A 17881-nucleotide genomic window follows, 5' to 3' on the forward strand; every position below is an offset into this window, starting at 1 on the left:
CAGTGAAACTCCACAACAGTACGGTGTATTAAAATACATACACTTTAATATAAAGACAAAACTTCAAAGCATTGTTTCAATTACAAATCAAGGTAAAGACACAAGAAATTAAGTGGAGGGAGGGGAGAAAAAACTAACTCTTACATTGTGGAGAATTAGAAAGGCAGGGTGGAAATATATATATTATACATACATATATACACACCAGAAGAATTCACACTACTTCTATGGAAGAATGAAAGGAATGACAGGACAACTTACCGGTATAAAAAAAAAAGAAAAAAAAAAACCAACAACAAAAAAAGATAAATTAGGGGAAGTTTGAATTTTAAATAATTCAGTTTAATAGGCTAAATTATATAAACTAATTCCTATTCACTAGGAAACATCCCATATCACTGTTCTAAGAAAATGGGTTTTTTTAAAAATCCATTGGAAAATGGATTTTTATTAGTAGTTAAAAGTTTACTAATCGATTCCTGAGCAACAGCAACCTCATAATCTACTGCTTTCCCCATCAAAGTCCCACTCAGCGAGGGCAGGCTCTCACTCCTAAAAAGTTTAAGTAGAACAGAGACCTAAAAAGTTGGTTTTTAATTTGAAATTGATCGCTTAAAAGATTAATAGGTTAAAAAAGCTAAGCAGGATGGATCAACCCATTCCACCTTTTCCTCGTTAACTCCAGAAACAAGACCTTTCTAAAGAATGATTTGACTGCACCAGAAAAGCAACCAGATGTACCTTGAAAAAAAAAAAAAAAAAAAACAAACCAAAGGATCACAAACTTGAGAACTTCAGGGTTAGCATCATAAAACTTTGAATTTTCAGACATGATTTTGTTTTTAAACTTTAAAAACTTCAGAAACCTCTTCAGAGAGAGGGTCGCAAACAGCAAATACACTGGAGAAGTACTTCCCTTTTTTTTTTGTCTTGGGTTTAAACCCTGAAGTTCACAATCATAGCATTTGTATTGCAATATTCAGTCTAAATAGATATTTATATATTTATAATGCATAAGGATAAATAAAACGTGGCACAACAACATTATTAAAACTGGTAATCCATCTTTTAGTGAAAACCTGATAAGCAAACTATGGAAGTGTTGGAGAAAAAAAAAAAAAAAGGAGGGAAAAAAATCTTTAACAGCCATAAAACTTCAAATACTCGTACACTGCCTACACATCTGTGCTTCCAAAAAATCCAATTCTTGTGATTTTTTCCTCAGTGCTGCAAAGATAGTTCACAAAAACACGGTCTAGTTTCTTCTCCCCAAACTGTGATTTTAAAATACATTATCGTTGGTTTGCAGTCCACTGTACAACGTGCATTCCTTAACTGAAGGAATCATCGTTTGGAGCTCCCAATGCTTAATCCTCTTTATGCTTTTGGCTCAGGCAAAACAACAAAAGCAGATTTTTTCAAGACAGCCACCTGTGTGAGTTGGCATAACTCCCTCCGAGAAAAAAAAACATCAATAATCCTCAGGTTTCCATACCCTGTATTAAAAGGACTGATTTCAACACAGAAAGCAAATGGGTTATACATAGGACTTGATCGACCAAAGCCACCTTACATCAAAATTACCAAGTCCTAACAAACAGCTCTTCTGTGAGCAGCACCTGTGATCGGCACTAGCCGGCTCCGGCGAGGGACAGCAACCCCGGGCTGGGCAAGTGCGTGTTTGTTACTAGTGCTCGGAAGCGATTAGCACCAACTCCAGACCCGGCTGAGGAAGGAAGGGTCACGGAGAAGTCTGAGCCGGGAGGGGAGTCACCACCAGCAGCGTGAAAACAAGCTCCCAGCACTGGAAGTCTCCTCTTCCAGCAACGTGGCAAAACCTTGAGCGGGGCAGGGAACCGCAGGCTGACAGAGCAGCCTTTTGTAACGTAAAGGCCAAATCCTGCAAACCTGTCCGCAGGGCTGGAGGTGGACACGTGCTTTGTTCTGCAGAGCCAACCTGCTGCCCACAGCCGCCCTGCTCTTGGGGAACAATTTGTGCTAGCGAATACCTGCTGCAGGAGCATCACGAGGGCACAGGTCCCCCAGGTCCTGTGTGAGGGCCACCGACGTATCCACGGGAGTCACAAAGAGGTGGGCCCTCTGAATAACCTCGGAGGAGATGGAAGCGCACGCTGGCCCTCAAACTGCTCACAGTGACTCTGCCTCCCCTAAAAAACAAACCACCTGAACAAGAGCCGAGTCTACCCCGCTGCAGATCCCAGCTCTGCATCCGCTGATGCTCTCCCCTGCCATGCAGTCACTCAGCCTCTCCTCTGCTTGGACTCTTCTAAGTGGAAAAATAACGGGTGGGGGGAACAGATGCTGCTTTCTAAATACACAATCCTAGCAAGAATCAAACCACACAGGTCCCTGGAGGTGACCCCAAGCTGCCTGTCCCTGGCCTCGTTACTCCAGAATAGAAGACCTTCTCCTGGAAGGGGAAGCCCAGCAGGACAGGAAGACCCAGCCTCCTCTGTAGGGAAGGCTGGGATGAGATAGAATCTGATCACCACGGGGAGTAAATCCACCGTGGTGTGGAGCACCCGACCTGCGAACGCTGTTGTAGCCCCGCTGCGTTCAGAATCAATCTGCGCTGCAATAAAAGCAGGCGAGGCAGATCTGGCTTACATCCATCTCCTTCTCGCTCGCACCCCTCCCATCTATTTTCTGAGGCAAAGGAACTATCCCAGATCTGTCTGTCCAGAGAATCAGAGAGTAGTTTGGGTTGGAAGGGACTTTGAAAGGTCATTTAGTCCAATCGCCGAAGAAGGCGGCTGAAGAAGTGTCACCAACGGCTCTCAGAAGGGCGTTCTTGTCCCCAGCAAGGTGAAGACAGGCACCTACGTGCACCCCTGACCACGCTGTGCGGAGCCACGCAGTCAACCCCCACCAGCCACGACGGCTGAGCAGTACAGAAGCAATGCTGCATTTTGAAATGTTATTCAGATGCAACGGAAGAGCTTATCAAGCCTGAAACCTATCTGCTCAGCAGATTTCAAAGGAAGAAGTTACTTGCTCGAGTATTAAGTTTGACTAAAGAAAGAAGAAAGCTACTCAACACTTTGAGATTAAATAACTGAGCGTGACAAACAGGTGGGTGAGTTCCAGGCTGAGGAGTGTCAAGTCCTGGGGATTTGAAAGCTGCTCATTCACAACACCAGTGACTAGCAGATCCCTTCACAATCAAGTGATGCAGCCTTCCTGCCTGGGGTGCTTCAGCGACTGTAGGTGCAATCATAGATTCAGAGCCCTCAAGCTCTCCTCCATCCCCACGTGCTCATCCCACCAGCGAATCCTGGCACAGGGGGAATTCAGGCTTCACAACCCAGGCAGAGCCCACACCCAGAGCCAAGCCAAAGCCAGCCAACAGCAGGCCGAGCACAAACCGTGCGCCAAAAGATAAAGAGGCTATTGCCACTAGGAAGGAAGGAAACGAGATGGAAGCACAAGAAAATTGGTCTGGTCAAGGAAACATGAGTTTCTATTGGAAGAAACTAGTTGGAGATAGTGCTCTGTCTGTAAATGTCAGGTACATCTAGGATGTGCTGCAACTCCCTGTTGTTGGCAGGTTCCCCAAAAAGCAGCTTCCCCTTCGCCTCCCTCCCATTGCATCCACAACCTGAACTAACAGAGGTGAAGATGCTTCCCATCATTATGGTTGTCCAGACCGATCCACACCTTCCTAAAGGAAACAGCCTCATCTGCACCAAAATAAAGGCAATGCAGTAACAGCTCAATTTCCCCATCATCCTGCACACCAGCTCGGTTTCAGCAACCCAAGCTTTTACATCCTCCAGCAATGTTTTCCCACTTTCTCCCTCAGCTACATGAAAAGCTGAGAAATCTGACTGCTGGGTTCCCCCCACACCCCCGGCTAATGGAAGAATTGTTGCTGAATGACTAATCTGCAGCAAATAGAGAATTTAGGTTTAGTGCTTTTGGAGCACTCCCAGCTTCACAGCACGGTGGGTCTCCATGGACTGAACCCGGCAAGCGTGAGCCAGAGGTAGCAAATCACCAAAAAAGGAAGAGCACACAAGGCTTGTTCCTCAAGGCTGACATTTAGCAGCAGGGCACAGGTTTTGCTCAGCACAGCGCTCAGGAAGTTCCTTTTTTTTTTTTTTGGCAACATATGTGCTACAAGATGTATTTTAGCTTCCTGATGAGTCCCTTGCTGGCAGTAGCGGCGTGGAGGAGAAGGAACACGTCTGACAGCCACGAAACGACTGGACCCGGGCAGGATGTGGTAAGGCAGAAGGAATTCCTTTTCGGAACTGGCTGTTTGGCTTTGATTACTCAAAAGTATCTCCAATTATTGAAAACAGGTTTCAGACCTCTGGCACTGCGCTCCTACAGTAGGGTCACGAAGGTCGTCTTCTTGCAGCCACATGGATCAGATCAAAGCTATTCCTTCAGCAACCCTACAGCAAGGTAAACGCTCTCCCCGTTTTGCAGACACAGCAGAAACAAGTTGAACTTGCCCAAGATTATGGCAAAGCAATAAAAGATCAGGGAGCGGGGAAGACGACAACACAAATCTCTTGGCAACACCACCTCCCAGCTAACGCAATACTAAGAAATCAGTCCAAAACCTGCACTCGCCTGGCTTCTCATCCCAACACTGCTCCCTCCAAGTATCAGCTTATCAGGCACCTTCCTGGAAGCGCGTCTCAGTGGGGATTACTATGAAGATCTGGATTAGAGCTGTCGCACAAGTGAACCGCATTGCAATTACACAATGCATCGCAAGGTGAAGGTGCCAACGGTGCCAGGCGTGGGTGGAAGACACTGGGCAAGGTCAGAGCAGCTCCAGACTCCTGCAGTGTGGGCTGCCAAGATGGAAACATCAGGTCACTGGGAATGACAGCACTGAGGTGATGCAGAGGTAGATGAAGGCCCGGTCCCAACGGATCCCAGCAGGCTGAAGCAGATGCTCAGCAGGCTGGCCGGCAGACTGAATCCCTTTCAACTACATCCCAACTACGTGTTTATTCCTGGGTCAACATCTGGTTTCCATTGGCCTTCCCAGATGACGGTTGGAGAGTCACAGACTCCAAAACGCTGGGTAGTTGAAAACGTCTTGATAGCGCACGTGTGCTCAGCTACCGCAAGCGGGCTTCTGCTGCCGATCTCCAGTGGCTGCTCGTGAGCAAGTCCTGCAAGAGACACCGGCTGACTACCGATCACTAAAGCACCCGCTACCGCAGGTGACCCTGAGGGACAGAGGGGGTTTTGTTTTTCCACAACACCCACCGCAGAGCAGGTGACAAACTCCTTGCCCAGAGCCTTTGCTCTGAAAAGTCATAGAATCATTTAGGTTGGAAAAATATCTTTAAGATCATCAAGTCCAACCATAAACCTAAAACTGTCGAGTCCCCCACTAAACTATGTCTGACAGTTCTGTCTTGCTCCCCAGACACCGATTGCTGAAATGCTGTGAACCTCAGGGCAAAGCAAGTCGTTCCCGCAACATGGATCTGGCCATCCTCTTCAGCCAAGGAGAAGTGCTGGGAGCCAGCTGGGCGACAGGGCCTCGAGCAGGTCTTGGAAAGCACAGCAGGTTCGACAGAGCTCTGCGAGTCCATTCCTTCTCCAAACAGGCATCTTTGCTAACGTCCCCTGAGCACCTCGGGTATGAGCACAAGCGAACTCTCCCCATACAGAACAAGAGATGGTGGCCGAGCTCTCGCTGGATGTCTTCTGCGGTTTCAGATGAAGGGGGGAACAAGAGGTCCAAGGAACACTGTATCTTGGCCTTTTCAGAAAAGAATCTGATAAAAGCAGAGTAATTAAAAGTTTCTACTTCTATTTCCTCATCTCTCTCATTGGGGATATAAATGATAGAGGGGGAAGATGTAATTAAGGCTGCTGCCCCACCAGCAATTGCTCAGTTTAAACCACTTTAAAGCCTTCAAAGGCCTGAGCACTCTGCCATTTGCTGGGAAGGATGCTAAGGCAGCTCTGCAACTTCCAGTTACCCAAGGATCTGGAAGAAGCTGGAGCTGCCCAACTCCCAGCTGCAAAACATCTGGGTTACATTGTCTTCCTGGATTCCAGGACATACACTGTGCATGGCTTCTACTAGAAGCTACTGGATGTTTCTCAGCTATCACCCTCTGAGCATTTTTGCCCTTTTCCAGATTTTCATCTTGCTGTTAGTAACTCAGCAGGGCGCACTGCTGTCAAGTCCTCTCCCACATGCAAAGCAGAAAATAGTTTCAAAACGTCCCTAATTTCCAAGGCTATCGATCCCTTCCCTTTCCAGTGAATAAGGCAGCAAAGTTAGATCAACAAGTTCCTGCACACAAAAGCTGCCTACGGAAGACACACTTAGGAATCAATAAAATAACTACACTTTGTCCTAAATCTCTACTAAGATTGCCAGGGATGAGGTACAGAGAGAAGGGTCTCACTGAAGTCTGTAGAGGGTAGGAGCTGCTACGGCACCTCACCCCCACCACTCTCTTTAACACGGCCAAGCATGGCCCTCACAACCCTTCCTCCTGGATCCAGGTAGCAGGAGAGAGCGCACAGGATGGCTGAGGTATCTATCTCACCTACTTCAAACACAGAGGCAGGAGCTAAACAGCTCACACGTTCAGCCCAGCTGTTTGCGACGGCGGGATGCTCCATCGGGTGGCTGGGAAGGCAGGGCTCAAGTCTAAGGTGAATGCCCGATTGCTGGAGGTGGGAGACTCATTAGGGAGCACTAGCAACCTAGACTTAAGGATAGTGAGTACCTCTGCCGCAGAGCCATCAACGCTGCCCCTCAGAGCACAAGGGCTAGCAAGCTGATCTTTCCCAAAGCCTAAATGTGTTTTTCTTCTAGTCATTTTGCTGTTGCAATTCCCCTTCTTTTACTGTAGTTTCCTTTATTGGTGCTTGGTCCAGTCTGAACTACAGACCAGCGTGATTTCTACTTAAGGGATCGTCCTTCTCCTCACTTTGTGCACTTGAATAAATAAGTTTTTACAAGTTTACTGTGCATTGTACAATCTAAAAATAAATGAAATAAAGTATATGAAATTTATAATTTTTCATCACATCTCTATAAAATACAGCCGCTGCTCCGAGCGGCACTTTCTGTACACAGAACACCAAGTCACAATACAATTCACTGCACCAGTTTGATAGTGTGGCAGCACGGTAAGCTAGATTGTGGTGTTTTTGTGAACTACCATTTAGACCTACTTAAAGCAAAGAAATACAAAAGCAAAATGCACTTCGCCAATAAATGTACACAGCTAATCCATTTCTGAATCAAGTATCAAAAACCCTACTAACAAAATACATTGTACTTTGAACAAAAACAACAAGCTGAGAAAATCTGCTACCTGCACCAGTACAGAAGCACTACGTTCAGTCTTCCCAATATTGGTAAAAAGGGCCTGACCAACACCAGTGATTATGCACCCTGTTCATATGCCAATGACAACCCAAAACAAGTTACCAGACTAGCTACCAAAATTCACAGTGACTTGAGTGCCACCAGCAACTGCAAATGGCCCAGTGAAGTAGTTTGAATGGGGCAGGACTTGAATTTCTTCTGTTCAAACTGTGCCTGCGTTGGCTGAGCTTGCCTGGGCCACCCCAGGTACTCTAGCTGCCACTCCAGAGGGGAGTACTGAGTTCTTGTTTGTAACGAACACAATTGAAAACCACCCAGTTAACAGAGCGCCTGGCTCAGTTCAAATTAAAACAAATCATTAGATAGAAGACTGCCTTTCTCTGTAGCTCACACTGCTGCAAACCAAGTGGATTTTGGTATATGAACAGAGTAAGTTGAATAAATAACCTGCAGACCTTTCTGAGAACTGGGTTTGGCATTGGTCAACCCTCCAAATTCAGCACCAAGGATTCAAACTAGAGGCACAGTTCTGACGGATGAAATAGCACCGAGAGGAGGCTCTTTACATCTCTGCTGGTGTGCCAGTCCTTTATTATTCAGAGAATTTAATAATAAGTTGTATTTATGATTTTAGGTGGAATAAAATAAGTCAAAATTGGTTTCACTTTAAAAAAAGATAAATACTTTATCTAAACTATCAACAATACAAACTGGAGCTTTAAGCATTTCTTTTGCCTTTTTTTTTTTTTTGCCTTTTTTCTTTTTTACTCAGATTCACAGTAAATATTTTCTCTGTCGTTTAGGTCTTTTTATGTTTTTATTTTGTCCAGTAGTAAGAGAGTAGAAACCCCTGCACAGGCCAGGTGAGCACCTTTCAGTGGAAGCCGAGTGAAGTTGGTCCACGTTGTCCTTGCATAGGTCACATTGGGTTGAGGTAGAAATCCTAGTTACCTGCACAACAGGAGGAGAGGAAGAGACTCATCTAAATAAGCGACAAAAATCTACTGTGTTAGGTGTGTCAATCATTTCTACATTGCTCCAAGACCTCGTTAGCCAGCAAAGAAGGAGCAACTCTTGACCCAACCGCAATGAGACAGAAAGGACGCCTCCAAGAGTGACACGCAGCCGCTCCCGGCTACTGCAGTTTTTAAAGCTTTCTGACAGTGTAAGCACACTGAACTCTGTCCTCCTGTGACTGACCTTGAGCAGAGGGGGAGAAGTATTCCCCCACTCAGTACTTCACCTTTTCTAGCACACACTAATCTGCTTTGAATTTTTAATTTCCCTGGGGGAGAAACATTATGAGAAGCAAAGCAGTTTATTTTAGCCCCCCGATTCCAGATTTTGACCTTGGTTCATCAAGGACTCTGAGCACACATATTCACACCCAAGCCAATGAAACTGCTCAAATATTTGACCTATGTTCAAGAGTCACACGGAGTGGGACCACAACTACGGTATGTCACACACCACCTCCTGGTAGCATTATTTCTGCTCCTTTGCTCCACAATCCACCTTTGTCATCCAGCTACTTTTCTCCGTAAGTCACATTTGTGCCTTGCCTATTTTGCTCAGAACCTTTGTGTGACAGAGACCGTCAACGTTCAATGGTACGGAGTCTAGCCCCGTATGACGGCAGTTCCAGGTCAGGCCACTGCTTCAGCAGAAGGCTTTCACACTGTTCTCGCTCAAGTCGCTTACGTATATAAAACCCCAAGCCTAACCTTCCTCGCCCCTTCTCCCCCACCTTATTCTAATTCAGGGTCTTTCGAACCCATTCTGTAACCACATCACACTGTTGGTCTCTGCTGGCACGCAAGGACCGCATTACTCAAAACTCTTCCTCAGCCTCACTTGCTTGTACAGAAGGATGGAGGTAATACTTACGTGCCTCACAAAAGCCTAATGAGGATTTGTTCATGGCTGTGGAGCAATTTGATGATGAAGACACTATACACAATACACAGTCAAAAGAATCTCTCAGGTATATTGTAATTGAGTCATATGTTTTATAAGCGGCAAAGAGTAGTCAACCATATATTGTATGTAGCTTTGGTATCAGTGAACAGCAAGAACATCAAAGACCTACAAGAAAAGCACGGAGCAAGCTCTGGGGCCTAACATACTGATTTAACTTTCCAAGCACAAGTTGTTACATCAGGATGCCACAGAGTATTTTCATTAACAACAGTACCCAACTCTGTGGTGGTACACTTTATTCTGGAGTTGCTCTAAAGACATTTAAATCCCTGCTTCAGTAAAAATGCATACAGTCTCTGGAAACCCTCCTCTCTTCTATGGCCCCAGCCTTTATGAAGCATGGACCACAGTTAATCCTGCAGATTCCCTGTGTTCCCATTCACAGTCTACCCAGTAAGGAGCATAAATACAGCAGCTGATGAGTGTGTTACTGTTAGCCCTAGCAGGCAAGTCCAAGAAAGCTGCAGTGCACGGATAAATTACAACCCTTCTTTGCTACCCATGGTTGTGTTTTCCATTGATGCAAGAGGTGCGTTAACTGCAATGCAGGACCAGTGCATTTGCTCTCCAAGACAAAGCTGCAGCTTGTAACCTAGAGATTTTTAACTTTATGATTATTTAGAGCAGCTGTTGTTGACCGACAGTAAAAACAAGACCACCACATTGCCACATACAGTCACAAAGCAGCACCATCACGCATCCTAACGCTATGCGAACATGGAATTGCGGAGATGCAACAGTCTGTGTCAGAGGGCAAGAAGAGGGGAGGGGGGAATCAAAGTAGGCAACAAACACTTCCAGTAAGTGTATAAAACCGTACTTAAAAATAGACATTTCCTCCTGATTACTGATCCTCAGAAATAAACATTTTCATGAAGTGATCTCAACCTGAACATAATCCTTATGTCAGATGAGACAGACCAGAGTTATCATTGTGAGCACTCCTTGTCGAGAAATCCTGACTCCCAGAACAGAGAGCATTAAGATTCTCCATCCCCTGCCATCAGATTTATCTGCTTCCCACATTTTAGAGGTTTCTCTGTTTCACAGAGCCCCTCCCCAACCTATCTCTGAAAAGGAAGAAGCATCATTCAGCATCTTGCACAAAACTCCTCTTTTTTTTCTCTAGCCTTACCTTACAAAATAAGAACTGTTAGCTAAGCAAGCTCTTTATCGCGGCTTAACCCCAGAAAGGTGCGAAGCATAAGGAGACTGCATGCCAAGTGTAACCCACATAGCGGACGTGCCAGCTGCGTTCGACTGCGTGATCATGGGCGCGGACTGTGCCAGCGCCAAACGGGGCAGAGGCGGGTGATGGACTGTAAAGGAGGGGCGGGAGGTTTTGTGCTGGAGAGAAGCTAGCTTAATAGACAAAGAAGCATTAGCAGATTGGACAGAAGCAGCAGAAGAGGATGGCAAAAAAGCTTCGCCAGGTGGGATGGATGGCAGGTTCTGCAGAAGCGCAGGCTCGGGGTTAGAAGCAAGTAATGGAGGAGGTGGGGGCAATGAAACGTTAGGAGGGGGCGGAGGGGAATGGAAAACAGATTGCACTGGCGCTCTGTTGAGATGCTGAGCAGATCTAGTCTCACTAGATGTTACTAAATTAGAGGAAGGGGGTGGGAAGGATGAGGATGAGGTGCTGGAAACAGCCTGCAGAGGGTTTAAGCTTAGCACTGTGCTGCTAGAGACAGCACTGCTGCTGAAACTGGCTCCAAATTGATGAGGAGAGGAGGCAGAAGGCACCGCATGGTTAAAAATACCTGCAAACAGGAGAGAAAAACTCAGCTTCAACAGATGGGCTTTGTACAGTCTCAAGTGACAAGAGAAACAAAACAAAACAAAAAAAGAAAAAAGCAAAATTATAATAGTTACAGCCCCATACAAAAATATGCAGCATGAGAAGGCAGCAAGCAATGAGAGATAATGGTGCAGGCCAGGAGGTACAAAAGATTTCACTTACCTTTCCTACTGCCAACCTCTAAATGCCACGAGGAAAAATGGTCAGACCCAAGAACTGTCAGTTCTACACCACACGGGTAGACTTTTGATGAGATTACGTGGTCTCTAGAGTTGTTTATCTGAAGACTCAAACTGCTGCTCTTCCCTCCCCACCCTCCTGCTTTCCCACTTACAGGGCAGCAGAGGGGAGATTGTATTTCCAGCAAATCTACGTGCTGAGAGATGTGAGAGTTAGGATTTCCCGACATGGTGCCTGAATTATTATGGACAGGTAAGAAAAACTGCCTTGGACACTTAGTTACGGCAGGTTCAGACTATCTTCTAGTCCTGCCAGCTTGTCTCCGGTTTGGGCCACAGAAGCCAAGCCTGTGCAGAATCCCAGAAGTGCAAGGTGCATATGGCATTGCCCTTCCTGGCAAAGAAATGCTCTTCATGTCCATTCAAGAGCCAGAATGCTACGCAATCCCCAACACCATCTCCTCTGAAGAGGCACTGATGTTTTGCTCTTCCTGGATCATGCTAAATCCATTCAAGGCCTAATCTCAACCTTTACTCAAGTCGAGAAGTTAGAGATCCTTAACTTGGTACCAGGACAAGTTAAATCTTTTACCTGCAGGCAGACCTAAGTTGGTTCCAACACAGCAACATCTGAACAAGCGTACATTATGAAATCACAAAGTCTGGGTGTATTCTTTCATTAAGGTGATACAACAAGCTCATCTAGTAGACAAAGCTCATGAGATTTCACTGTGGGGAACTGAACTCATCCTAGCATTTCCGAGAGATAGAGGAGACTGGTTATGTGGGACAGATCTGCTTCACATCCTGTAGAAATGAAAGGGTTTCACCCCTGGAGAGGCAGTGTCAGACTTTCCTTTAGGCCCTGTCTTATACCAGAGAAAGAGTTCTGCCTACCTCCAACTGTTCCACCTGTAACCCCAGGAGAGAAGTTCCCCATAGTGTGAGAATTAGTCAGTCTGGTTGCAGCTGATGACACGTGGACCAGACTGGCAGCAGCTGGCATTGAATTAAATAAGGACTGCAATACTGAGGAATTTGTCACCGAGTTGAGGTTTGCTTGCAAGGCCATGGGGCCGAGAGGGAACTGCGATCCAGTGGTCAAAGTGTTTAGGAACGGATGGTGCGTCTGAACAGAAGATGCTGGGTTGCCTGCTGAAGAAACAGCAGTAGAAAGGCTTTTACCATTCAGAAGGCCACCTGACGAAACAGCAGCAGAAATGAAAAGGTTGTGGCCATTTTTAAACTCCACATCTCGGTCCCTTCCTTTGCCGACCTTTCCGTTATGCTGCAAAGAGTTTTTTTCTGAAGAACCCCCAGTACGAATGCTTATTTCGCTCATGTCTTTGCCTTTGACCCCTGACCGATTTAAGTCTTCTCCTTTCGTGCCGCTGAGGCCTTCGAGTTGCCTCTTGTTCAAAAAAGGATTCGTTTCCGATACCCCCACATCTTTGCTTCGCTGTGACTGGAAACTCAGGGAGCAGTTGGAAGTCGTCACGTCCGAAGCCTTATGTGGAAGAGAAGCACCATCGATAAAGCTGTGTAAACCAATGTCAGTTGACAGTCCACCATTGTATGTGAATCCGTTAGTGGAGTTTGTACTAGGGCTGAGCCCATCTGCCCCAGACGAGGGCATGGCAATGCTTTTCCTTGCATGTGCTGTGATCTTGGTGTCGATGGCAAGGCTATCCTCGGAGGACGGCCTGAAGGCAAACAGCGAATTCTGGCTCAGAGATGAAACCGACTGCAAGGGACTATCTGTAGTTTTGGTCAGGTTGATGTCCGATATTGGCGAGAAAGTAGATTTCCATTTACTGCTATTCATGTTTTCGTTGCTTTGTGCTTGTTTCCTCCCAGATAAGCTGCCGCCGCCTAGTTTGGAAGAAAATTTATAAATGTCAAAAAACCAGCATTCACTGAATCTGCTCATTAAGAACAGGGTTTTACCTTTCAACACCCACATTTTATCAGTCTCCAATTCTATTTCTGATCCAAAGGCAGAAATATTCGTGAAGTCACCTAAAGGTCCTTAAAATTTAGTTTAATGCTCTGACAAAGTTTGAGAATGCTGATCTACCTTTTCCTCAGTCTTTGTACTACAGATCCCTCCCCCAAACCCTGAGTCAGCAAAAAAACTGGTCAGATCTTTGGTGACCCACGACTACAAAAAGAACGGACCCAAAATCTCTAATTCTCAGCGACCTGTCTTAACTAAGACCGTGCAAAGCCCTGGCAGAACCACACTCTGCTCAGCAGCACAGAAAAGCCTGCTACTGACTAACAACTTCAGCCAGCGGCAAACACCCATTGCCAAGTCCAACCACTACAACAAATAATTAACATTCCTCACACCTACCATTTTCAACAGTCTTCTGTGGAGATTTGCTTTCCAATGATATTGTTGCAATTTTCCTCTCAATTCTAGTGGGAAAATAAAAAGGTTATAGCACTCGTTGGAGACCTTTTGTTGCACATTTACCTTCATAACCTATCTTCCTCGTGTTCACGTCTTAACAGTTGACTAGAGTACATAAAGTCAAGTCAGCTAGACAGCTGTGTGTTACTAAAGGAACTTAAAAGCATTAAAAAAATCCACCACAAACTTTAAGTAGAAGCTATTACAGAAGTATTGCTCTTTGCCAAGATTAGTGCATGTTCAGAGGACTTCATTATTGCTTCTCTTTCACAACAAGGAGTAGGCTGTTGCTCACGTATCTACAGCAGTTACTTTTCCAGCACCATAACCAAGAAAAAAATTGCACCCCACAAGCAGGCAAAGGGTGGCAAGTCCTCAATTTTCAGAGCAACACATCAACAGATTGGGGCAGGAAGTGAAGAATTTTAAATCAAGCTGAAACTGCGAGTAAGCGGGAGACAGATTCTTAGTTAAAGATTACACATGCAGCCTCAGTACTCCTACAAAGCAACATCATAAAAAAATCATTTCTACACTAATTCTTTCAGAGGCCAGACTCTGTCAGCCTTGCAAACACAGCAACAGTAGGTTCCCACATTCAAGTACTACTTCCTAAATACCTTCCCTATTCACAATTTCAGCCGCATAAGAGGCTTGGCATAATGGAATCAGTCTCCAAGCAAAGGGAACAAAGGCTTAACACACCTCTCCAGTTTAGAGCACTGTTATCAGCTCTCAAGAGAAATCTCATCCTGAAATCTATGCCTGTGTATTCACCTGCTGCTATTGTGCTCATCTTCAGATCCCTGCTCTTCATCTGATGTTAGAGGAGAGTAATGAACGCCGTTGGTCTGAATGAGGGGCTTTTCCTTTTTCAGTACCGGGGGCTGGTCATTGTCCTGGTAAGGAACAGGAGAGTTCTTCAGGGAGTTTTCAGGAGAGGAAATGGCTGTTATTTCTAAAGGCTGGTTAATGTTATTGACCTGGGCAAGAAGGAAAGAAAGCAGCTGCAGATGAGAGTATCCCTTTAGAAACAAAGCATCTTGTTAAGGATATTAAAAGCAAGCTTAACTTGCTCAGCTTAAGGATATGCCAACAGCTGCCTGTTCAGCACTGCTGTTGTTATACTCCACCATCCTGCATTAGAACCCGGGATGAAAGCTTAAATATTACTTGGAAAAATACCTGATTTTCATTCTTTGATTTTATGTTTAAACGTAGAAATGAAGACATGGGATAATCGCATTTCATGATCTGCAGAATCACACGAACACAACTTGTATAGCTGGCTTAATTATGCAAGAATGCCATATGCTCTGGCACTCTTATGCTATTTAGTCAATCTTAGTTTAAACTATTTTCAAAATATTTAACCTACAGCCTAAAAATCAATTTCACTGCAGAAACAAGGTCTTTGTTATAAGAGAAGAGATTCTTTTTAATTTTTAATGCTCTGGCAGCAAAGAATTCTTTGAAGATGTTTACCTATACCGAAATAGTTCACCGACTTTTCAGTAATTCTCTTGCCTCTCAGAGGGATCATTTTCACAAAGGGTCTTCACGCCAATTCTAACTACTAGCACTGTAACAGCCCGCGAGTATGCTAAAAATAGAACAGTTGAAGCTTATTTCTAATTCAGAGAGCTTTCCCAGGCCCTTCTCTCTTGCTAGAGCTCTTCATTTTTGCCCTTACCATGGAGTTGATATTGAGCGGTGAACCTGATGGTTGCGTAAAGAGTCCAGACACAGTAGGTAAGGATTTGCGTTTAGGGGAGACCCCGGAGTTCCCGCTGAGATTCCCAGTAGAGGATCTCTTCCGCCGGCCTCGCTTCTTCCCATCCTGCGCGTGTGCTTGGCCACAGTCCAGCCGAGCGCTCGTGGGCAGAGGACTGTGCTTGTTGGAAGGGGATTGTTTTACATGTCCTGTATTAGGAGAGATTGTAAAGATGATTCTTCTCTTGGCCTCGTTCTCAGGATCTGAAAACGCTGCATCAGACTGAAGATCCCCCTTTGTTCCTTCGGCAAACATCTTCTGAGCATCTGCATATTGCAATACCCCTACCAGGCTCTGGGAGGTGCCATTTAACCTGGGGCTTGTTGAGTGCTGGTGAGCAGGGGAGTTTTGCCCAGAGTTCCTTGACTGCATCATTAGCAAAGGATGTTGTGGAGTGGAACTCCGAGACCCTACTGAGTTAAACAGACTCCCAGAGTCGTCCAGAGCTGCCTGATCAACACTATGGTTAAGATGGGCTGGGCTGTTTGTAAGATTTCCATTGACTGCCACGGAGCCAGAAGAGTAAGAAAAACCTGTTGAAAGGGAAAGTATACATCATTGCTTCTGCTGAGCGATAGTTCACAGTGCTAGATTTCTGGGGTGACTGGGAGTGGTTTCAGCTCTACCTGCATTTGATCAGCCAGCAGCTGTGTATTACACAGGGAACTGCACAGCTGCTTTTTACACAGTGCAGTTGAGAATGTGGCTCTGTGCGCTGACAGTTTCAGTTAGGGGTTAACGACTTTTGCTACTCTTTTGCCAGTTCAGGAAAATTCACGTGTTATATGGTGATATCCTATGTTCCACCCAGTTTTTAAATGGAATTCAAGTTTAAGTTTCTTTTGAACTATCACGCCTTTTGAAATCAGAGCTCCTCTACACTCTCAACTCCTTCCTATCGTCAAGGAAACAGATGGTCAAATTCAGTCTATTTCCTTCCCCAAAAACAAGGGACTTTGCCACCCATACAGCCCACCTCCTTCTCAAAATTAAACAAAAGGCTGTGGCTTAGGAATTGACAAGGGATCTTCAAAGAAATTGTGGCAGAAGAATGCCACTGGGAAGGAAGCTTGGAAAGGGAATTAAGTATTTGTCATGGTGTATCATAAATGGGTTTAGTGCTCTAGTAAGGCCTTGTCTCCGGGCTGTCTAAATGAAAGGGGTAGAAGGGAACATAGTATTGTTTTACAACAAGGTGGTTTGTTGTTAGTTTTTTGGGTTTTTTTAATTATTTCATTGGTTTTATAGAAAACTGCAGCCAAGCCCTTCTTTGCAAAACAGATGCTAGAAACAACACAAGCCCCTCGAGGTGGTAAACATTAAGAACAAAAGCACTCTCGGATGAGGGATCAGCTGTAGAATAGCTTCTGTATGCTAGAACCTACTTTTCCTGGTCCACAACATTTCCATATCCTGAATAGCTTAAGGCCACAATTTCAACAGATGAGCGAGTTCAGAAGCAATGTCTGCACTTAAAGGTATCCCTACCCTCTCCCCTTTGACCTTTCTTCCTACCCAGATACTTGTGCCTTTACAACTGCTCATGAGGAACCATTGTGCCCCGCATCAAGAAATTAATTTTGCTATTAAAAAAACTCCACCACCCTGTAAAATAAAGCTTTTAAAGCCAGATCATCAGCTCATAGCATAGCTGTGCAACACTTTGCTGGTTTGTCACATTGTAAAGGCAGGAATCTCTTAATCCGCATAGAAGAATTTACAAAAGCAATTCTTTATTTGCACTGCAAGGTGCTGCAGTTCAGGTAAAGGCACGTCAAACCAATACTTTATGCCAGAATGCATCCAAGTTGTAGGCACGTTCTGTCTCAAAACATCATCATCTATGATTCTTTGGTCTCGTTACAAAACACACATTTATCTAGCACTCTACTGCCTGAACGACCTGACAAGAAGCAGTCGGAAGACTCCGACATGTGCACTTGGGGGTGCTGTCATGACAGGACAGTGCACCTGCGCATAGATGAGGCTGTTACCTGAGGTAGCCAAAGCCAGTGGCTTGTTTCCAGCAGCATTGCTTACACCATTATGAGAACTAGCACCGATCTGCTTTTCAAGTGTCGATGAGTCTCTACTCTGATGAACTGGGCTAGGTGTGCTTCTCTGAGGGGAGAGAAACAGGCATTTTAGTACGGGAAGTATACTCAGAAGTCAACAGTTTAAGCAAAACTCACATGCATTAGTAGATCTACCAAGGAAAGTGGCTCTACTTCCTAAATGTCCTAGATTTTGCTTGTTTTGAGAAAAAACATAGATCAGCATGTTATGGGACAAATATAAATACCATGATTAATTATATTGCAATAGTATCTAGCACACAACAGATACCATGCAGATAAGAGGGAGAACAGGCTCATCGTCCCAGAAA

At 45.1% G+C, this 17881-nt stretch overlaps 1 protein-coding gene across 1 annotated transcript in view; it reads right to left on the minus strand.

Annotated features, from left to right (window-relative positions):
- Positions 1-10498: 10498 nt before the first annotated feature.
- The window catches only part of DOT1L (DOT1-like histone H3K79 methyltransferase), a 61540-nt gene continuing 54157 nt past the window's right edge, over positions 10499-17881 (minus strand). The window contains exons 25-30 of the mRNA XM_009701580.1: positions 17490-17616; positions 15415-16028; positions 14499-14704; positions 13662-13726; positions 12203-13177; positions 10499-11088 (exon numbers count right to left, since the gene is read on the minus strand). Coding sequence (XP_009699882.1) covers positions 10499-11088; positions 12203-13177; positions 13662-13726; positions 14499-14704; positions 15415-16028; positions 17490-17616 — 2577 coding nt within the window. The remainder of the gene's footprint in view (positions 11089-12202; positions 13178-13661; positions 13727-14498; positions 14705-15414; positions 16029-17489; positions 17617-17881) is intronic.

The sequence above is a fragment of the Cariama cristata genome, unplaced genomic scaffold (assembly GCF_000690535.1).
Source record: "Cariama cristata isolate BGI_N322 unplaced genomic scaffold, ASM69053v1 scaffold8076, whole genome shotgun sequence".
Classification (NCBI taxonomy): domain Eukaryota; kingdom Metazoa; phylum Chordata; class Aves; order Cariamiformes; family Cariamidae; genus Cariama; species Cariama cristata.